Source organism: Pezoporus occidentalis, unplaced genomic scaffold (assembly GCF_034315485.1).
Source record: "Pezoporus occidentalis ecotype Australia unplaced genomic scaffold, CSIRO_AGI_Poc_V1 ctg18, whole genome shotgun sequence".
NCBI classification, from domain to species: domain Eukaryota; kingdom Metazoa; phylum Chordata; class Aves; order Psittaciformes; family Psittacidae; genus Pezoporus; species Pezoporus occidentalis.
The window spans coordinates 3,992,967-4,015,336 of NW_026913640.1; the positions used below are offsets into that span (position 1 = coordinate 3,992,967).

Below are 22,370 nucleotides of genomic sequence, written 5' to 3' on the forward strand. Positions count from 1 at the left end.
AGAGAAGTGGTAACAAAATACCCCCAAAACACCGTTGTCTTCTGTTTTCCTTGGGCACATAACCAATAGCTTAGCTTTATCCATAAGCTTTTTTAAGGTACATTTTCTGTAATTTCAACCTCTATAATTTTCCCTGTTAGAACTTCTAAATAACCTCTTGTCCAAAATGTTTGCCATTTGGAAGTCCACAGAATATTTACCAGTACTTGGTCACACACATCCAACTATTTTCAATATACCCATCAAGAGTTCATGCCTATGTTGGAGACATAAACCCACTTCTCATCATATTACTTTAACAGTTACTCATTCTCTTTACTTTCTATTTTTTTGCTGAGAAGCAGAAAGTATCACTAAATTGGATCTCAAAAAGAAGAAACTGTAACACTACAGATCAAGTGTACAGGTCCTTTTCCCTTATTAAAGTACATTACTCTGAAGTAGTATCTGCGTCCACATCCTTTCATCCTGTAATAATTTCTGAATAGAGCTTTCTAAAAAGATACAGTTATATTTCTTTTTACTTAAACAGGAACCATTAGTTTTAATTGAAAAAAGAAAACCATGAGTATGTGAATGCTTGTAAAGATACTGATTGTACACTGAATAACCTGAAAGTAGGGGAAAAAAAAAAAAAATCCAAAAATCAGAGCAGCTCATTTTGACTTCTAAACTCACGGAAGAGTCAGTGAAATGAGAACCCCCTAGCCATGAACTGCACAACAGAATTCTCTTGTTTTCCCAGTAAGTGCCTCTCCTTCTGGGTAAATAATACAATACTCATTAAAAAAGAGGCTTAAGCTTTAGACGGTCCTGCTCTGGATTAATACATTGACTGTTTGGATATATCATCCCATTTCAGGCAGGCATCTTTTTTAGCAGAGGGTATTGAACCTATTGCATGAATAGTTCTAGACACTGAAGTTAAAGATAGACCATTTACTCTGATAAGCATTAGAAATTGGAATGAATGATGCCATTTTGTTTTTTTTGAATCAAAGTTTAAATCCGAAGTTTTGGGCAAAAGGTCAGGGTAAAGTATCTAAAAGCATGACAGAATTTCATGTTTCACATTAGTTTTCAATTTAAATAGATTCTTCAGTCTACAGATTTGAAGAACCTTAACTCTGAATCCACAGTTACACACCTACAGCAAAGCTGTGAATTATGATACAAGGGCCAGATGCCTAAAGCTTAGTGTTACAGTGACCAGTCATAGATTTGCTTAAACTAGGGACATGAACCTTAGGAATTAATTACTAGGTTGTAAATGAATATTCTTAATGACAATATGCAAATTTAGCTCCTTCTGTAAAATTCTGAAGCGTTAACACCTGAGAGTACATAACTTGCAGTCCATAGTTACACTAAACGTAAACAGATAAAAAAACCAAAACAACTTTCCTCCTCCCCTAAATAATTTAACTAAGAACAAAAAAAAATCCAGTAAAAGAATCTTTGAAATATTTTGCAGTTCCTGTACTTTGGACTCAGTGCATATATTCAGTCTCACAGCTATTAATGACACAATTGGCACAATATAAATAATCTCATCATATCCTTGAAATCATGAAGATATTCAAATCAATATTACGATCTCTTTTCTCTTTGACTGAAACAAAATGCATACCTAATAAAACCGACTGCATTTCACGATCATACAACACTATTTCAGAGAAAACCAACATCTGAAAGCTATAAACATGGAGGTTTGAGCTATTCTCCTTTTTACATTGCATCTTCAAATGCCAAATTAACTATTACCAAAATGGGAAGACACAAAAAAAATTTGCAAAGTTATTTTATACTTTAGGAGAAATGGGTTTCTTCCTTTTATTTTTACACAGAGGTTGTTTTAACTAGTTCTCTATTGTAGTATGCAATGCAATAAGCCATTTTAGAATACAGAACAGGACATGAATTTGCCCTTCCTTTCTAGTATTTTACAGACTACAGATTACTTGAATATGTTTACTACCAACAACGTTGTTTTTTCTTACCACGTTTGAACCTACAATATGAAAATAGCAGTACATAATGCGCTGCAAGAATAATGCATCCTGACCCCAGCATTCACAGCCACCCTCATCAAATTCTAAACTGATTCTCTCACAGTTCTTATAGGTAAACACCAAACAGTACTTTTAGGGCAGTTCAGTTAATTCAGAAGAGAAGGAGACATACAATCCTAAGGATATACTGTCTTGTCTAGCCTGCATCAATCTCTACAGCACCCTTTTATACTCATGCATGCTGAACAGATTTCTCCCTTCTGCCATCAAATCAAATAAAACAGCTAGCTTGCAATGAACCTCTTCACTATTCACTAACATGATGTCAGGATACAGAATGAAAATGCTTTTTTTCCCCTGGCTATTTTCTGCATTCTTTTAAAAAAGTTAACATTTCTTTTTCCTAAAGGATTTGTCACATTTTGAACTACTAACATGTAAAGCAAATGAAGAAGAGACATAGCAATATCCAAAACCAACCTTACCACAGAATAATGAGTATTGGCAAGAAACTTCATGATAAAGCTATATCTGTTCAACAGCTAGAGTAGTAGTCTTGCTCCCCCTTGAGCCTGCACCATTTTTCTCTCTAAGCTCTCCCATAGTTTCAAGCCTTCACTTACTGATCTGGTTGTCATCCAGTGGCAAGGTAAGCTGATTTAATTAACTGACTCAGCAGAAACTGATTCCCTTTTTAAAGGCTAGATTAGTTTTACAAAGTTGACTCTATTCAGGAAGTAGGAGCACACAATTGGCAGGGGATATAAGGTAAGATCAGCTCAAGCTATACAATGCACCTCACCCTCAACCTTGCTTCACAGTATAGTCAGCAATAAAACAAAACACCAATGCATACCAAAATCTTTGATGTCATCTTCAGCAGTTAGCTCTACTGTCTCTGGTACAGGCAGCATACTTGCATCACTTGTCCCAGGACAGTTATCATGGTTGGAAAAAAAGTCGTGCGAAATCTGTAAAACAAAGACATAAGCTGTTACAGTAAATACTACGAATAGTCACTTTAACAGTAAAACATTTACTGCAGTATTTGAATAATTCCACATCTCTTAAAATGAAAGGCAACATTTTCACAGGTAGACTTGGAAATAAATAAGCAGATAACCCCATTTTCAATGCAAATCAGGTTCCATTCTACAGCCAATTTAATTGTGGTGAATGGGTTCAGCAGCTTACTGTAAGTAAGCCTCTCAAAAATGAACAAAGGAGACATAAGGAAGCAGAAAGACTTTCTGCTTATTTTAACTTGTAACTGTTTGTTAACTGTGAAGTTTCAGGTACTTAAGAATCAAACATAAATTTCTAATTGAATCTTGTTAGTGCCATCCTCAGTTTTCAGTCTGAATAATCATTCAGCTTTCATATACATACAGTAAAATTATAACTATACAAGAACTCTAACACCCTCAAAAGACTGAAATTAATTATTCAATTTTTACTCCTAGTGTAGTGGTTACATACAAGAAGTTATTGCCAAACAGTAACTTCCAAAGCTCTGTCAAAACAGGAAAAAACAAACAAACAAACTCCCCCTCAGATAAGTAGCATATTGCAATTCCTAGGTTTGATGTCTTTTTGAATGACTTCCACTGCTGCTGAATCCAAGTGGTTTTGGTTTGCTTTTTTAAAAACACAGCAAAAGTATTCCTCAAAGTGGGTTATTTGTGAGAATACAGTCTACAGCCAGGTTTTGCAAGTTTAGTTTTGTGAGCAATAACTTCTAAAATTAGCCAGACAGGAGAACCTAGAATGAAAATGACAGAATTTTTTATTCCTTGCTGAAGGAATGTAAACATGTAACTGAATAGCTTAACTGAAATTAAGGAACAGCATAGCTCTTAAAACTACTTACTATATCAGCTCTTCCATTCTGTTGCTTTGCTCCAGAAACAGAATCATTCTCTCTAGCTTTAGAAAACAGACAGACAAGTCAATTAACTGGCTCCAAGGTAATTTGCTGGGTTCAAATACAGTCACATTTTGGAAGGTTTTTCATTGGATTATTTTAAATGCAACTGAGATCTGTAAACAAAAAACTACTAAAAATTAAAAGTTCTAACTGAAAAGTCCTACAAGTGAGCCTGGGAAACAAATGCAGTTTCATAACAGCACAAAACATCCTCAATGACAAGTTGTGGTTTTTGCTGTGTGGGCAGACCAGTTACTCCTCTGAGACCACCATCACTGCCATTCCCCTTTCAAGCAGTTATTCATGGCACTGCTCTGTCCAAGGATCTGGACAAGACCATGAAGCCTCTGTCAAGAATTTGTTGGTTTCTATTTCCTCCCACAAAAGCAGTAATCACCTAGATTACAAAAGGAGAAAGTGAACCCTATTTTTAAGATGCCTAAGAGCAGTATATTCAAATAACATGTTTCATAGACATAGCAACCCCTTTCCATGTAGCAGCCAAATGACTCACACTTTCCTTTCACAGGTGTCAGACGGCAGAGAGTAGGCATCACTGCTATAAAATACTATGCTCATCCAGGAAGTGGGAGAATGAGAGCTCAAACAACTTGTCCCCCAAAGCACCACCATTAAGCTATGGGTACTTCCCCCAGCCTCTCTCTTCAGGTCACATCATTCTGAATGAACATGCAAAATGGCACAATTCAGTAGCCCTGTGAATAGTTCTATCCCCTCCCTCACAAGAGTTTTCCTTTCTCAAGAGTTTTCATCAACAAATCACACAGTCATTTTGCTTATCATATTCTAATGAAATTCCATTTAGAGCAACACCTTAGGTCAAGGCTTGATGTTTAGCATCACTGTTAGTTACCGCTTAAACAGCTATCACCCACCCAACTCTCACAGATAAGCTTGCAGAGCTGTTTCCACAGCTGCACAGTAAATGAGGTCCAGGAATTACTCTGTTCAAATAACCCAGGAAATATGGTCTTCAATTTGATCAGTATCTCAGTCTGCCTCACTGCACTGATGTGATGGTAGGCACTGTGAGAAAGGTTAAAAACACTGAAGCCAGCACTGCTGCTGGAAAGTTTACTCAATGGGCTACCTCCTTAGACTTCATAAACATATTCACATGACAACCTTAATAGTAACTAGTTTTGTGACAGTGCAAAGCAATCATCATCTAATCCTCTTCCTATGCTTTGCTTTATTATTTTTAAATTTATATTCCCTAATCCCTTATACAAAGGAATAAAACTTTTGAAAAGCAACGACACAATTAATGTCATTTCTCCTTTTACGGCTGCATTATTTTATGTCACTCACTTAGCATCGCTGCAAGAGTTTTGCCCTTTTTAATTAAAGCCAAAAAAAAAAAAAAAATCAGTGCACACTAAGTGAGCTTTCAGTGTCAAAACCCAGAACTTCTTTAGCGAGTCTTCATTTATAGAAATACCTAGTATCACTGTTGCACCAAGTGTAGGAGGTGTGGCTAAAGAACTTGACCAGGACATATCTGGATCCACTTCTGCTCCCAGACTTTCAGAAATATGTTTTGGAGTTCTGACCTAGAAATATATTTAACAATTATTATTTCTATGAAGAATTCCAAATGTACTACTCCATAAAAGGAAAACAGAATGCACGAATAATGTATTTACCTCCAAAAGTTTAGGTGTGCAAAACAAGCTTCCATATGGTCCTAAAAGAAAATATTTAATAAGGACATTAAATAATACTGACAACATAAGGGTTTTTTTTATCTACAGATATTAGATATTTTGTAAAACCAAAGAAGTGAAAATACAAACCAGGAATATTATTTCTCTGTGGTGTTCTGTAAGTATCCCTTAAAATAGCTGGACTGCAAAACAAAATCAAATATTAATTTAACTTCTAAATTTCTGAAAATAGTTAAATATTTTACACATTACATACATTACAACTTCCACCCATGGCTATCTGCCTGACAAAAAAAAAAAAAAGTAAATTTTTCCTAACTGGCAGTCAGTATTTTAAACCTTACTATAAGCTTATTACAAACAGCAAAATGCTTCTTTTCTGAAATATATTAATTTTCAGAGATTATTTGTCTGGCAAATAGAAATAGGATAGATTTCAGTATAACCATGCATTTGTTAATATGCTGTATGAAACTACAGAAATTGGCTTAATTAATTTAAATAATTAAACTATTCTTATAATCAACATGAGTACTTTGATCAGATTTATCTGAAATACACACATTTAAATTTACACATTTAAGTATAGAAAATTGAGCTATTACTAAAAAAACCTCAGTAAATACTGTAAGTGGTTTTACACATTACTACTTGAGAAGCACATGATACATCACTGCTCCTCTTTCTTGCACTGGATCTTGAGGATTTGGAAAGCTGAAAGAGTATCAACAAATACCATATAACAGCTGTGAAGGAATACAAAAATAGAAAGGAAGAACACCTGAAAGCACAGAAATTTTCAAAATTAGCTCGTGTTTTGTTTTCAGTTTACTTAGAAGCACATAGGTATCAAATACACCAGACATACAAGATTATTCACTGCTCTGAAAAAGTCCAACAGTCAAATATGGTGGATTTAACATTGATTTTCAGTAAAATCCCTTTTATTGTATGCTTGTGTTGGCATACTTAGCATACCTAGCTGCAAGGAAGTTGTGACAGGTACCAGGAGGAGAAGCAAGTATTTCATTTTCTTGATCTATTACTTTTCTTCTTGTGATACTTGGGCTTGTCAAATTCTCTCTGCCTGCAACACAGGATATAATAACAACACAGCTTCGCAAAACTACAGGCAACAGTTTCAGTTTAGAGGTTTAAAAAAAAAAAAATAAAGCAACATCCAATTTTTAGTTAAAAACAAAGCAAAACCCCCAAGCCCCAACCCTTTCTCCTCTGGTGTTTTGAGCATGTTCAAATTCCATATCCAAAAAATGCTAAACACATTTCAAATGCACAGCCAAAAAAAAATTATGTCACTTTATTCACCTGATATATGTGAATAAATACATATACACATGCTTCAGGACATTTTCTTAATCTTATTCAAGTCACATATTTCATGTCAGCTTTAATATACTGTATTGCGCCTTTCTTGTCACTGCAGAAGTTATTCTTAGGCGAAACTCAACACATGCAAACATGCATTTGCACAAACTTTCCCTCTCGTTTACTTAAGACACTGATTTGAATAAACATCATAAAGCAAAAATTATGTCAGGAACTGTTAGTGGAGGCACTGTCACTGGTAGCAGTAGCTGTTTCTATGCTAAGCATCTCCAGGCAAAAGTGAGTGTGCCCACCAAAGCAGCAGAAGTCTCTGAACGGTTAGACTCTCACATGAACACGCCACTACTCAGAAGAATTCGTACTCAGAAATTTCCAAACTTTCATAACAGAAATTACACCTAGTTTTCTGAATTTCTCTCTGCTTCTGAGTTCAAGCCCATATGCACAACATGACTGCATCTCAGTACCATATCAAGGTGAAATCCAAAAGCAGTTTGTTTTCACAAGGAGAAAACCCATGCACACAAGCTACCTGGCTCTAATCAAGAAAACTAGTAGAAGATCTGAGGCCAGCCACAGGTAAACTTCATCTTCCCTTCCTTAGGGAAGTATATGCAAATATCCACATGCACAGACACACAGCAAAAGTAACCATTCTGAAAAGAAGAAAAATAGGATTCCATGCTACCAAGAATTTACAAGGGACTTAACACTGTAGGAGTCCAAATAATTGTAAGAAACATGTCCTCAGCTGAGAATAAGTTGAGCAGCAGATCAGCAGTTAACTTCAGAAAAACAAACAGGATAACAATATTCTCCGGAAGCAATATTATAAAGTATATTTGAATAGTAGCACAGTTCTAGACCTTTAAAGACTTTGATTTAGGACCCAAGAACAGTTTTGGTAATAAAATTGTGTTTGTCTATAACCTGTTTAGAAAAGCGTATCTTACCGTTAGGAGGGCATAGACACGGCTGATGTACAAATCGGATATTATAAGAACAGGGTTACATATTCTTCCATAGAAAAGATTCTTATATATGACCTATAATTCATTCTCCACAGAAAAGAATCTTCATTCTGTCCAAGGAGAATAACTATGGCTTTCAGGTACATCAAAATGGAGCAGTAACATGCACTTTATTTCCAAATCCCAAGCACCTAATGAAAGTAATGAGAAGTACCTCATAAAGCAGTAAAATTCTGTACCCAAATGGAAAAGTGTAATTTCTTTCCATGACTTAAGAGTTTTCCTAGTTCAAAGAGCTCACTGCTTCTAAATCTTTCTAAAATAGGTGAAGGTGTGCTCTATAGGTCACCTCATACTTCGGCGGGATAAGCATTATACTCTTTCAAAAAGATTTTCAGAGATTTTGCATAGAACAAAAATCAGGCTGCTAAAAAGAAATAAAAATAAAATCACTCTGATTCTCAGTCAACACTTTACACTAATAAGCACACATCTCCTTATATTAACAGTATTCAGGGCATGTAGTGAAAGGACAAAGGGTAATGGTTTTAAACTGAGATTTAGATCAGATACTAGGAAGTAGTTCTTCACTGTGAGAGTGGTGAAGCACTGGAGAAGTTGCCCAGAGAAACTGCAGCTGCTCCATCCCTGGCAGTGTTCAAGGTCAGGCTGGACGAGGTGGAAGGTGTCTCTGCATACGGCAAGGGAGTTGGAAATAGGTGACCTTTAAGGTACCTTCCAAAGAATTCTGTGGTTCTACAGGGAACTTTGCATATACATTACCAGTTTAATGTAAGGCTGAATCAGTTGTCAAGATTAATTCTGTGTTTTTATAGGTGGTTTTCAGAAGCATACTAAGATAAGCATTTTAGTCACACAATTTCTGCAGCAGCATTATCTGTTACATTAACAGTAGTCAGCTACAACAAGAAAGCCTCTTGCTATGGAGGGCACAAGCCACCATTAATTGTCACTTTAAAAAATAAACAAAAATTACTCACTTGCTTCTGTTTTTTTCTGATCCACTTCCTTTCCCGGAGAAGAATAAGGTGGCAATATTTGTTCTTTAAAAATCGGAGGAGTTGATACCAGCTGACTGTATGCAGAGGGTTTAGCCCTTGGTGTTTTAAAAGACGTTTGATCAAGCCAGCCAAGGGGACCATCAAGTTCTAACAATTTAGGCTCATATGGGGGTGCTTCTGCGCTGAGTTCTTCAAACCAGTTGAGACTGACAGGTCCTAAGTCTATGAAGAAAACCATATAGCAAACTATGTGAAAAGGAAAAAAGAATCCTCCATGCAGGATATGAAAATATATTAGCATTTAAATGCTAGCAGCAACTTGCACTGCTCCTTCTGTCACACTTCTGTTTGTTTCTAGATAGCTTTGAGCTCCGATACCCACAAGATATAAAAGAATGCCTACCCAAATTCTCCAACCATTAACAAAACAAATCAAAGAGCAGATAAATACCGATTTTGTTTAAAATCAAAGGTATACTTGTGGCTTTTAGTTTATCTCTTATTTTAGTTAGACTGTCAAGTTAAGGTTCCTTTTAACAAATCATACTACTAGAGGTGCATTTAGCAAAAGACTAAACCTAGTCTGCGTGTAGGTACATAAGGAGGAAACAGCTTAAAAGCAAATTAAAAAAAAAAGTAACTGAGCACACATTATGAAAAAAGCTTCAAAGAAAAATATAAAGAGATATATAAAAAAGCAGGTATTAGCAAATACATATTTGGGGCAAGAAGAGCAGCTAACAAGTTGCAAAATGCTTTTCTATGGAACATACAGCAGATAAAATACCAATGTCCAGAAAGCAACCCTAATAAAAAATATTTCCTGTAGAAAAACCATACCTGATTCACTGCAATGTGCCTTAAATATTTCAAAGAAAGTCAGTCTCTCCACAGGTTTGCAAGCCATTGTGTTATCCATAATGTTACTGGAAATGTTGTGGAAAAACCTGAGAAGAAATGAGAAAAGACTTTCACGCAGTGCTATTCTGATGTTGTGGGACTGCAAGCCTTAAGCCTGGTTTTCTACGTTAGTAGGTGTGTCATAACCCAGCATGTTTAGCTTTAAGACTGTGATGCGTGTGCTCAAACACTGCAATGGGACAAACATAGTATGTAAACAACAGACCAGAAGAGCACAAGGCACCATACCAGAGATAATAAAAACACTGAGAAATATAGGACAAAACCCAGGTGGAATGGGCAGAACACTTTTGAGGTATTTTACTAATAAAAGAAAAATCCACAATACAATATATATTAATACATATAAACTGGTACAACCATTACAACTTATGTGTTAAGAATGTGATTTAAAGACGCATTCAAGGGGAGAAGGCATTGTCAATTTCACAGTCCTACTAAAAACCAGGTACAAGATAGCCATAGAAACTTCCCCGCTTATTTTAACACGTGTATTGTTTCCACGGCAAAATCAAGTTTCCCTCGCGATAGCTGTTTTACACACACTGCCTCACCAAAACGATGAGAGTGACAGGCACTTAAAAGAAGGGGAAAGGACTACCCTGAAGCAAATCAAGTAATGCAAAACTGCCTCAGAAGTACATTTTAGAAGCCGAAGCGCCCCGTTCACGCTGCTTCCCGTCCGGGACGGCTCCTGCCGGGGACCCACCACATGCGGGGCGCTGCTTGTGCAGCCGCCACCGCGTCACCCCGCAGCGCCAAGGGGCCTCACAAGGCGACACCCCCCTTCACCACACACACGGGACCTCGGCGGGCCGGTAACCGCAAACCCCTCGCAGGCCGCGAGCAAGGCGGCAGCGGGAGGGACCTGCCGGCGGGACAGGACTCGCAGGGAGGCCCCGCAGCCCGTTCAGGGGCAGGGGCAGGGGCAGGCCCAGGGCAGCGCGGGCAAAGCCACCCGCGGACCGTTTACCTCCGTCCGGCCCCTTAAGGCGGCGCGGCTGCATCGCCTCACGCGCGGGGGAGGCTGCCCTACTCCGCAGGAACAGCGGCACGCACAGCACCACCGCAACCCGGCCGCTGCCCCGCTCAAAGCTCGGCGCCAACACCGACCCGAGCGCCTGCGCACTGCGCGCACTCACGTTCCCGCCGGCCCCGGCGCTCCCGTCACGGGAAGGGGGCGGTGTCATGGCGACCCCGCGCGCCTTGTGTGGGGCGGGCCAGCTGCAGCCGAGGTAGTGTGGGGCTGCTTGTAAGTGGTCTGCCTCCGTGCGCGCCGTCTCACAGTACGGACAGGGAGCGTGCCGAGCCAAGGGACACGTGTCCCTGTAGATGTGAGAGATGAAGTATCGCATCCAAGGGACACATCCATCCTCCTGCTTAACATCTCTTAACACCAGCGTTCCGGAAAAAGGCTCCAGCAGCCCTGCAGTGAGATGTACTGCTGTGATGGAATGTCACTGCTGTGGAAATCTTGACCTCATATGCTGAGGAGGCTTATTAGGTTGATACTACAATGATGATATTACAATAAAGAGAATATTATTATCTTCCACACACATGGCCATTCTTGTTTTTGACTCCTGATAAATCCTTGCCTCAGCAATGAGTCCATAAAATAACTTCAAGTTGGGTGGAATACTCATATGTCACCTGCTTCAGGGTCTCTTTATACAATAATTTTTCCATGTCCCTCCTCCTTCCAACTAGATTATTGAATTTAATCCAATTTAATCTCCATGCCCCTCCCAAAGCACATGAACAGCTTACTCTTTTTGCAGCCATGCTGCAGTCATTAAGTTTAAACTTGCTCATCACGGTACCCTGGTTTTCACTTGCTACAGATAGCGCTCTGAAAACCCAAGCATAATGTGGAGCCTTGAGCCATCTTTCGACTGTGATGAGTGTTTCCTGAATCTTAACCTCCTGCTGATCCAGAAAAATGTTGTTTCTACTGATTTATTTCAGACACTTGAAATGATATTTCACAAGTACATTGTGAACTTTTAAAGACATCACCCCTGCCAGGTCTTCCGTAGCCCTGGTCTTGTTGACCCACTGAAATTTTATAAAGCAATGAGGAGTTACACAACAAAATTACTTCACATCACAGCAGGTCCAGGGATTTGGAGATTCTGCACTTTCTAAATCCTCACAGACACAGTTTGGATTATTTAATTACATGATTTTAACTATATTAACTATGATATTCCTTAGACTTGAACTACAGTGATGCGATTATGGAAGAAGGACTGTTAGACTAATATGTACGTGCTTGTACTGCTAAAATTTATTTCATTATACAGGCATTAAGCCACTTTTCCCGGTAGAACTGTTTTCCCTTTGGAGCAGTGTACAAGCTTGTCCTGGTTTCAGCTGCAAGAGTTATTTTTCTCCTTTCTGGCAGCCAGTGCAGTGCTGTTTTGGCTTTGGTCTGGGAGCAATGCTGATAACACACTCATTTTTAGCTGGTGCTCAGTAGTGCTTACCGCAATCCAGGATTTTGCAGTCTCATGTTCTGCCAGTAAGGAGGGGCACAAGAAGCCATGAGGAAACAGAGATAGGACACCTGATCCAAACTAACCAATGGGTATTCCATACCACAGCACCTCATGCCCAGTATATAACTGGGGGGAAGTTACCTAGAAGGAACCAATTGCTGCTCGGGTTGGGCTGGGTATTGGGCAGCAGGTGGTGAGCATTGTATCGTGCATCACATGTGTTTCTTGTTTTTTCCCTTTTAGTTTTACATTCTTTCCCCTTGGTATTTCCCTTATCATTATTACTATCAGTATTAGTATTAGTATTATATTATACTTTTAGGTATTAAACTGTTCTTACCTCAGCCTTTGGGGTTTACACTCTTTCAATTTTCCTCACTGTCCTGCCCAGAGGGGAGAGGAAAAAGGGTGTGTGAGTAAAAGGCTGCACGTGGTTCTGAGTTACCAGGTGGCTCTAAACCATGACAGTCCTTTTAGGCATCAAACATGTGGTGATACAGCAGAAGAAGTTTCTGAGAAAGAGAGTAATTCAAATCCTTCTGAAGGCCAGTTTTGCCATAAAACAGAGTAAGGTCAAGGGCCCTACCAGGAGATACAGTTTTTGGGAATAAAATGGCAAGATGGACATTGCCAGATCCCCACAGATGTGATCAACAAGATAACAGCAATGTCTCCACCAACTAATGAGAAAGAAACACAAGCTTTCTTGGGTGTTGTGGGGTTCTGGAGAATGCACATCCCAAATTAGTCTGATTGTAAGTCTTCTCTATAACATGACCCGGAAGCAGAATGATTTCAAATGCAGCCCTGAGCAACAGGCAGCCTTTGAACAAATTAAACGAGAGATAGTTCATGCAGTAGCCCTTGGACCAGTCCAGACCAGGCAAGATGTGAAATATGTGCTCTACACCACAGCCGGGGAGAATGGGCTGTCCTACCTGGAGCCTCTGGCAGAAAGCTCCAGGGGAGACTTGAGGTCGACCCTTTGGCTTTGGAGTCCAGGATACAGAGGATCTGAGGTCAGCTATACTCCCACTGAAGCAGAGATAGTGGCACTCTATAAAGAGGTTCGAGCTGCTTCAGAAGTGGCTGGCACTGAAGCACAACTCCTTCTGGCACCCTGGTTGCCCGTGCTGGGATGGATGTTCAAAGGCAGGGTCTCCTGTACACATCATGCAACCAATGCTACATGGAGTAAGTGGGTCATACTTAATTACATGACAAGCTCAGAGAGGAAATCCCAGTTATCCAGGAATTTTAGAAGTCACCATGGATTGACCAGAGGGCAATACTTTACACTAACTCATGGATGGTGGCAAATGCCCTGTGGGAATGGTTGCAGCAATGGAAGCAGAGCAACTGGCAACGCAGGGGTAAACCCATCTGGGCTGCTGCACTGTGGCAAGATATCGCTGCCAGGGTGCAGAACCTGGTGGTGAAGATACACCACGTAGATGCTCGTGTACCCAAGAGCTGGGCCACTGAGGAACACCAGACCAACCAACAAGTGGATAAAGCTGCTAAGATTGAAGTGGCTCAGATGAACTTAGATTGGCAACATAAGGGTGAATTATTTTTAGCCCGATGGGCCTGACACCTCAGGCTATCAAAGCAGAGATGCGACATGGCACCCCAGATAAAATTTGGATTAATTTCTGGAATAACCTTATAGACACTTGGGCCAAAGAGCACAGCACTGAGTGGGTATATCACATCCCCTACCATGCACCACCCTCTGGGAAAATCGAATGGTACAGTGGACTGCCAAAAGCTACACTGAGAGCAATGGGTCGTGGGACCTACAAACATTGGGATACACATTTAGCAAAAGCCAAAGCCACTTGGCTAGTCAACACTAGGGAATCCACCAACAGGGCTGGCCCAGCCCATTCAGAACTTTTACATAGTGTAGAAGGGGATAAAGTTCCTGTGGTGCACACAAAGAATTTGCTGGGAAAGCCAGTCTGGGTTATACCTGTTTCAGATAAAAGCAAACCCATTTGTGGAATTGCTTTTGCTCAGGGACCTGGTTGTACATGGTGGATAATGCAGGAAGATGGGTAAGTCTGGTGTGTACCTCAAGAGGATTTAAATTTGAGTGAATACAGCCAATGAACTCAATTATATGCTGTTGCCTGCTATGTAACACTTCTATAGCCAGTCTGCTAGATATCCATCTCTGCCACTCTGGGCTTTTAAAAGAAAATACATGCTGTCATGATCATCAGCAGAGAATAAAGGCATGGTTTCCCAGGCCAGCAGCAGCAGCAGATTAAGTGTGTGTATTTGCTCAGTTGTTGGGAGCAAGCAGACTTCCCCTCTCCATGAAACCTATGGTTGTCCCAGCTGTGACTGAATTACATCTGTTCATCTTTTCAGGGTCTTCCAGAAATGCACTACTTTTTGAGCACTGATTACTTAATCAGCTCTCTCAAGATCTTCACCAGTGTACAGCCACGTAAACAACCAAGGCTTTACTCAGCCCTGGACTCATTCTTGCAGTGTTCAATGCAGTCATGCAGCCTCATGGCTGTTTCCCACCTGAAATTGGAGATGAAGGCCTCCATCAGCAACACAAGCCAACCTGTGTGTGCGGTGCACAGCTGCAGGCCAGCTCGGTGCAGCCCTTGGTCTGACAGAGACATTGATGAGGTGATGATGGGACATCCCACCCGTGATGGTGGCACAGGGCTGTCCCATCATGGCTTGCATGCCCAGGCTTCTGCACTGTTCCTGAAGGACCGTCAACTCCTATTTGTGCCCAGCTCTAGGGGCAGGGATAAGAACAGGTCTACAACCCCCCCTTTGTCATTAGCCCTCCACCGGGCTGGGGCCAATTTCCCCATCAATTAGCAGCAGCTCTCAAGATAAGATAAAAGGCAGGGCAGGGGGAGAACTCGGGTTGACTTTTCTGTGGTTATGATCATGGAGGGCTTTGTCTATTCCCCCTTCAGCACATTCTCCAGCTTCAGGAGCAGCCTCACGCCGAGCCGCAGCGGGGATTCGGCAGTGAAGCAGCCCAGCTGGAAGCAAGGCAAGAGCGGCATCATCAGCCCCTTCCTCGGAGGGCCTCTCACCCCTATGCCCTCCGACTACCTGGACAGCTGCCGCCGGGCCCAGCTCCAGGCCCTGCTGTCGCAGATGAGCCCGGGGCTGGCGCCGCCACTGCGCCGGGCCAGCACCCGGGAGGCGGGCGTGCAGGTGAGCATGCGGGTCGACGCCGCGGTGCAGTGCTCGCTGGGGCCGCGCACGCTGCCCGCTGGCCGTCCGCTGAGCCCTGTGGCGCGCCGCGCCCTGGGACACCTTGCCCTCTACTCGCCGGTGACGGACAGGCGCCTCTTCACGCTGCCGGAGGCCGCCGCACCCCAGGAGAAGGAGGCAGCGGCTGGGACGACCCCCCAGCCGCAGGCGGCGGAGGATGACAGCAGGCATCAGCAGGAGGGGCAGGCTGAGGCGGCGCTGCCGAGCACGGAGGCGGTGTTCCGCCGGCGGGCTGTCTTCCAGGTGCGCAGAGGGGCTTCGAGGCCCGCTCCGGGCAAGAGGCGGGGAGCGAGCCGCGAAGCAGGGTGGAGGGAAACCTACCCCTAGGGAAGGGCACAGCGGCCCCCAGCCTGGCTTGCCTCTCAGGTCGCTCATCGCTGGCAGGGCTGAAACTCCCCAGCAGGCTCTTTGCAGCAGGGGGCCTCCTGGCTGTCAGAAGAGACGGTGTAGCGAGGGAGAGGGCTGGGTGTTCTTGTGGTCCTGGAGGCCGCTCATGAACTTTCTCTCTGCAGTTTTTGGAGCAGAAGTATGGCTATTTCCACTGCAAAGAATGCAAGACCAGATGGGAGAGTGCTTATGTGTGGTGCATTTCTGGAAGCAACAAGGTAGTTAACGAGCCATTTCTTGCCTCTGAGGCTTGTAACACAGTCACCCAATCTGTGACAAATTGGATGCTTTGGCACAAATTTAGGTACTGAACACCCAGAGTAAGTCTCTAGAGTAACCAAGGAATTGTTTGGGTTTTTTTTTCCAGGTGTACTTCAAGCAGCTATGTCGCAAATGCCAAAAGGCCTTCAATCCCTATCGAGTGGAAGCAATCCAGTGCCAGGTGAGTTGCAGATGTCAGTATCCTGGTAAAACTGACAGACTGTCATAAACTCTTAATAGTTTACAATTGCTGAATTAGGTTCTGACTTTCTCTGGAAGAGAATTTGCTTTCATCAAAGAACTGGGAAATGGTATTCGGGAAAGGTGTAAGGGGGTAGGACTCCCTCTCCTGCAGATGGCTTACATGAATGGTTTTCTGTTCAGACAGTACTATGCCCAGCTACATGAAGGGTAGGGTTGTGTGCTTCTAGGTGAGACGGTTCTTACAGCTCAACTGCATAGAGTTTTTATCATGAGCTGTTTTAAGTGTATTAGCTCAAACATGTTGCTATGATTAAGGAAAACAAAAAACACTTAACATGAAGTGAGCACTTTTGACTACTACTAATAAAATGTCTTGTTTCCTAAGACCTGTTCAAAGACTCGTTGTTCCTGCCCTCAGAAGAAAAGACACATTGATGTCAGGAGACCTCATCGCCAAGAACTCTGTGGCCGCTGCAAAGGCAAGAGGTTGTCCTGTGATAGCACTTACAGCTTCAAATACATTGTCTGATCTGTGTGCCCTCCTGTTTTGTGCTTTGCTCTTTTGTCAATCTCCTACAATGTTTTGACTTTAGGCTTTTGACCTGGCATTGGATAATGGATAAAGACTTTTGTACTTATTATAAAATACATAACTTAATTGTATATATGCTGTGAATAAAGTTCAGTAAAAGTGTGCTATCCCTTAGTTTCATCTTGCTGGGATGAAACAGGAAAGTATATCTGGAGGGGAAGAGAACCTATTTGATTTCCTAAAGCAAGTAAGTTTTGTGTGTAGTCTGCCTTTAGGGGATTCAAAGATTAAAACTGGGACAGACTTTTTCCGTAAGTCATCTAACTGAACTAATGTGGAAGATGAAAATGTTCTGGAGCATAACATCTGGGGTAAATGTATCTGTGTCTCTTCCCCCTGACTGTATATTAAAAAAAGGCAGTTTGATCAAAAACTGTATCATAGAAGATTATGCCTGTAACATACACTCTTCCCTTGTATGTCCCACATGTCCTCCAAGTGATCAGGGAAAATACTTTTTGAGCTGGGCTGTCTGTGATTGTGTAACACGTTTTCTAGGCTTAGTGTGTCCTAAAAAAGGAAGAACAAGTCCTGGTGCCCCCGATTCAATACTAGTTTGTTCCTCAGAAGTTTTCTTGTCATTTAATGTACCTCCAACATAGGTGGCTTGAATGTAATTGGAGGGAGCAACAGTGTGCTTTCATGAAGACGAAATGTGTTTGGGGGAATTCTAATTGAAGTCCCAGTGTTGCAGAAGCACAGTGGGATATTACTGCAGTTCATATTGTCCTAGGGCTTCTGTGAGGCTTTGTTGGGAATATACAGATTTCTGCTCTGACTGACGTTTAGAAGTGATGCTCGGAAAGGTAAATGGCTACATGACAGCTTTTGTTTTATCTGTGAAGAGCCATAGAATAGAGTAGAAGGAACATCTGGAGGTCTTTATACTCAGTGGAGGAAAAATTTAATGAAGTTGCTTAATGGATCATACTCTACGTCCAGGACAGTAATGAGGGATGTATACTGGGTAGTCTGTCTTGTTCAACATCTTTACCAGTGATTTGGAATAGTCATGAGTGTATACCTGTCAAGTTTGTAGGAGACATCAAACTTTTCCTGTGACTGTGATCTGTAAAATATCCATGATTTTGCTGAGTGGTAGAGCAGGTCTCAGCTTTCACCAACCACTAAAACTTTCTGTGGACCACCCCAATTACAGTTCTGAATAGCTTTCAAAAGTGAAATACGCAACAGAAATTTGAAGACAACTTTAACCACTGCAAATTATTTTACTCAGAAAAATAGCTGTGTGATTTGCCTTGCATTTATTTTGACCTGCAACTGTGCTGCAGAGCTGTATGGACTGCAAAACTAGGAAACCTGTAAAAGAAGTTGATTCCACCTCTTTGCATCAATGCAAGTACTTTTCAGGATTCACATACAGTGGTGGAAGTGTTCTGAGAATGAAAAAGGGGGTGCAAGAGAAAGGGCTTTACTGCATTCTCAGAGCTGAGGCTGATGTATCAGGCTGGACAGCTTTTCTTTTGCATTTAGTATAAGAAAAAAACCCACCCGAACCCAGAACTGGAAAGAACAGGACCATTACTGATGTTTTTAACAGAAACAAACCTTCACCTCTATTTTTGATTTTTATTTCCTTTTTGTTATGAAACTGATTTAGTCAGTGTCCTCTTCCTGGATGAGTTGCAACTACAGACTGACAATAAAGCCCTTGCATTCCTCACTGGTATATTTCAGTGTAATGAATAGTTTCACCATAAGTGATGGAAAAGGTGTCTTGGGGTTGCTGATCATGGATACGATCTGCAACAGTACAGATGCAGACAAGAACACAATCTTCACAAGAAGCAGATACTCTGTTGTGATTATATACGACTTCTATATTTTAGTTAAATGGATGTACTGATCCAAATATCAACCAAAGTTACTTCACAAAAATGGTAAGTGTATTTACAGAGTGAATAAGTTACACAGTTGTCAGAATAAAAGTGTCTCAGATGAGCAACAGATTTACATGCATACATTTAACACTGGACAGCAGTTGAATGTAAGAAAAAAAACCATACAGGTATGACTTTTATATATACATTACAAATAAAATAAGACATCTCTTTAAAGAAACTTAACATGAGAACTTGCATTTCACGTTAATATTTTTACTTTTTATACTCAAAATTTATATTAAATAAAAATATGCATGCATAACAGTTCAAAAGATTTGACTCTGTGATGGGACTTTCTCCTACAAAATGGCAAGTTAAATTAGATCAACCATCCTTTAATAGTATAAATATATTCATAAAAGCAACCTTCTAGTAAAAAGCAGCCAAGGTCCATTAAAAAAAAAACAACAACAACAAAAAAAATTACCAAGACCATTCATGATGCCTTGGGGGCCTAAGAACAGACCTTTGCAATATGATCCAGTACCTTCAGAGACAGTAGCCTAGTAACATTAGGAAATGTACTTCATAGCAGCTCGTTGTTTTAAGATACAATAATCATATTTGAATTACAGTGTACATTAAACTGTAGTCCATTTACAATTTGTTTCATATACACAGGCTCTCAGCTTTTGACCAACAAGTTTGTAAGATTCTGTGGCCAGCTTCATTCTGCCCATCTTTCACTCAACCAAATAAGAGAAAAAAGGAAAAAAATGTACAAGTTGTTTTTTTTTTTAACAAAAAAAAATATTATTTAGTGAAGGAAACATTGCACTTTTGCCAACCTAAAATTAATTCGCTATAAAGGAAGTATTGTTCAGTGTAGTAGGCTTTGGTATGCAATGGAAGTCACTTCTTCAGTAGTGAGTTGCAGTTGCTCAGTGAAATGCTAACTGATTTTTGTGCAACACAGAACAAAGGATGTTGTCCCAGATGCTCTATGCTACCTTTGTCCTTACAGTATTGCTACACATTTGAAGTTCAGCCCATCTCTTTTTAGAAGAAATCCTAAATGTAACAAGAGTGAGTACAGTTTGACCAAACCTTTGTAAGGCTGAGAAGACATTGAGCCACCTCACTCCAACAGGGCAGCACTCCCACCTTGAAAGAGGACACAAGAGTCCTGTCAGAGACTTGTGCCAGAAATGCTGGAGTCTGGAAGAAAAGTATTGATGACCCGATAACTCTGAGCTCTGCGGATCATGTCACGGATCTCTATATTCAGTTCCATTAATTTGGTACAGATTTCAGTCAGGCTCTGGTTGGAGCCCACCAGTGCATAGGTGCCCGTCTGACCCAAAGTTTGATGCCTGAAGTAAATGTTCAGTAGTGTCTGGACTTCATCGTCAGAGCTACTTCCAAAGATATCATTGGGCCACAAAATCCTGTGATCAAACAGGAAGAGAATATGTGTATATTAGCACAGCACAGATGGAAGCTGGGTGATAGAGATCTCTAAAAGGAGAACTGACTCACACATGCTTATAAGCCAAAGCAAGTCACTGGTTTATGCTACTCATTTGTTAGTCAGTCTGTTATCAAGCACTGAAATCACATAAAAGCACAATTCTTACTATCTAAAAAACAAAGCTTAAGAAAACTCGTTCAAATAAGTGGAACTGGGCTGAATGTTAGCTGATGCCAGTGACATTCACCTATAAGGAATTAGTTCTGTAAAAATATTCTTAAGAGCCTCACAGAAGTACTTTTGATCTACTCAGTGTAATTAAACACCTTAATTGTTGCAAGCATACAAGTTTGTATTACTGATTTGATACTGTTACTGTGGCACACTGCTGCAAAAGTTAGTAATATCAATGCCCCCATGTACCTTCTTGAAACAATTAATTATGCTGACTCAGCACATTATATGTAGTATAAAGTTAGGAAGGTAATAAATGTATACTTTTCTAATAACATGACAGCCTAATATGAGCCATGTAGCAAAACTTGCCTGCATTCTCTTATTTGTCGCACGGCTTTAACAAGTTCATTGTTTTTCAAGCACTCCAGCATGGACTGAATAGCTGCTTCTGTAGAATTGAATGTGGGCTCAGATTCCATCGTCAGAGGCTCAGCTGCGATTGCAGCAGTAGCATCCTTAAGGTTTTTCTTCAACTCACTCAGTTCTCTTGACATATTTAACAGCTGTTGCAAGGAGAAAGATGAGAGATGGGTATTTTCATTCTCCACAGGCACCAAAGACAGTAGCTATTTCAAACCTGTACTATATTGGATGTACACATTATGGAAAAGATCCTCTTTTAACACAAGGGCATTTCTTGACCTCTGAGCTCTGTACAATATAGGGAAGACACAAACTACAGATTTTTAAGCTTTGTGCTTCCTTTAACCCTATACTGTATTTTTGGTTTGCTAAATGCAAGAGTACATCTAAACAATCTTTTATTTTTCACCTCTGCTACTTTTTTCATTCCATAGTGGATAGTTTAAGAAAACATAGACTTCTCCTAGCAATGATGCTGTCATTTATTTACAAAACACATGCAGCATCTGACATGATTAACAGAGGGACAGGAATTGTATAACCCTCTGTCAGACTTCAAAGTTCACATGGCACAAGACTCATAAGTAAGTTAACAGTTAATTTCTAAAGTCTACCTTTTCATGCTCATACATCCTAGAAATAAGCACTCTCACATGAACTAATGATGGAACTTCCTTTCAGTAACAGCTTATGGCTCCAGCAAAATATGCGAATTTCATGGTAAAATAGTTCTTCCCCGTATTATTGTTTTGCAGTTTCACAGGCTGCATTACTTATAAAATTTCTAACTGTGAAATACAGTTACTGAAATCAATTCTCTTATAAGGAACACAAAATATTTCTAAAATTTAAGACTATTTTAAGATGCCTCCTGTCCTGTGTTCTCTTGAAAGTGGACACCCTAGTCACAATGAGCCAGCCTTCAGAACAGTGCCTTAAGATACAATAAATATTCAAGCTCTTTGTACTGCTACAGCATACCTGATAAAACAATTTCTATTTAGAGAGACTCTCTAAGCTATTTGAATATGTCATAAAATACATTTATAGCTTCAAATTTGTTTTACAACTACAGAGTACAATAACTTCTTCCCCTCAATAGTTTAAAATATATACACTTTACCAGGAGAAACTCACATATGGAATGGCAAGTTAAATCTTTCCTTAGATGATGCTTATTCAGCTTAAAGTAATCACCTCAAATATATTTCAAAGGATTACATATTTTATGCAATTGCTGAAAATAAACTTGACTAACAGTATTGTTCTTGTGATCTGTTTATTTTAAAGAAAGATACATAGATTTATCTAAAAACAAACGGCTACTTGGTTCAAAAGCGATAGTGTGCTGTGTGAAAAAT

General features: G+C 40.5%; 3 protein-coding genes across 13 annotated transcripts in view; 1 reads left to right on the plus strand and 2 right to left on the minus strand.

Annotated features, from left to right (window-relative positions):
* The window catches only part of BRCA2 (BRCA2 DNA repair associated), a 35,690-nt gene extending 25,561 nt beyond the window's left edge, over positions 1–10,129 (minus strand). The window contains 8 exon segments of the mRNA XM_062615067.1: positions 2,869–2,983; positions 3,883–3,938; positions 5,402–5,513; positions 5,607–5,647; positions 5,757–5,809; positions 6,606–6,714; positions 8,947–9,189; positions 9,808–10,129. Coding sequence (XP_062471051.1) covers positions 2,869–2,983; positions 3,883–3,938; positions 5,402–5,513; positions 5,607–5,647; positions 5,757–5,809; positions 6,606–6,714; positions 8,947–9,189; positions 9,808–9,886 — 808 coding nt within the window. The 5' untranslated portion in view covers positions 9,887–10,129.
* Positions 10,130–15,275: 5,146 nt separating this feature from the next.
* Positions 15,276–17,201, plus strand: ZAR1L (zygote arrest 1 like). The gene is made up of 4 exons (XM_062615106.1): positions 15,276–15,893; positions 16,163–16,255; positions 16,405–16,479; positions 16,888–17,201. The coding sequence occupies exons 1-4, from the start codon at positions 15,309–15,311 to the stop codon at positions 17,029–17,031; spliced, it is 897 nt and encodes a 298-aa protein (XP_062471090.1). The 5' UTR covers positions 15,276–15,308; the 3' UTR covers positions 17,032–17,201.
* Positions 17,202–18,914: 1,713 nt separating this feature from the next.
* FRY (FRY microtubule binding protein) overlaps positions 18,915–22,370 on the minus strand; it is a 231,138-nt gene continuing 227,682 nt past the window's right edge. For all 11 annotated transcript variants that reach the window (XM_062615077.1, XM_062615076.1, XM_062615078.1 and 8 more), the window contains 2 exons: positions 20,956–21,149; positions 18,915–20,386 (listed from right to left, as the gene is read on the minus strand). In XM_062615077.1, the coding sequence (XP_062471061.1) occupies positions 20,128–20,386; positions 20,956–21,149 (453 nt within the window). In that variant the 3' untranslated portion in view covers positions 18,915–20,127. The remainder of the gene's footprint in view (positions 20,387–20,955; positions 21,150–22,370) is intronic.

Coding starts and splice junctions, on each gene's coding strand:
- ZAR1L (XM_062615106.1), top strand. CDS start 15,309: ATGATCATGGAGGGCTTTGTCTATTCCCCCTTCAGCACATTCTCCAGC. Junction 15,894..16,162: donor GCCGGCGGGCTGTCTTCCAG/GTGCGCAGAGGG, acceptor TTCTCTCTGCAG/TTTTTGGAGCAGAAGTATGG. Junction 16,480..16,887: donor TGGAAGCAATCCAGTGCCAG/GTGAGTTGCAGA, acceptor TTGTTTCCTAAG/ACCTGTTCAAAGACTCGTTG.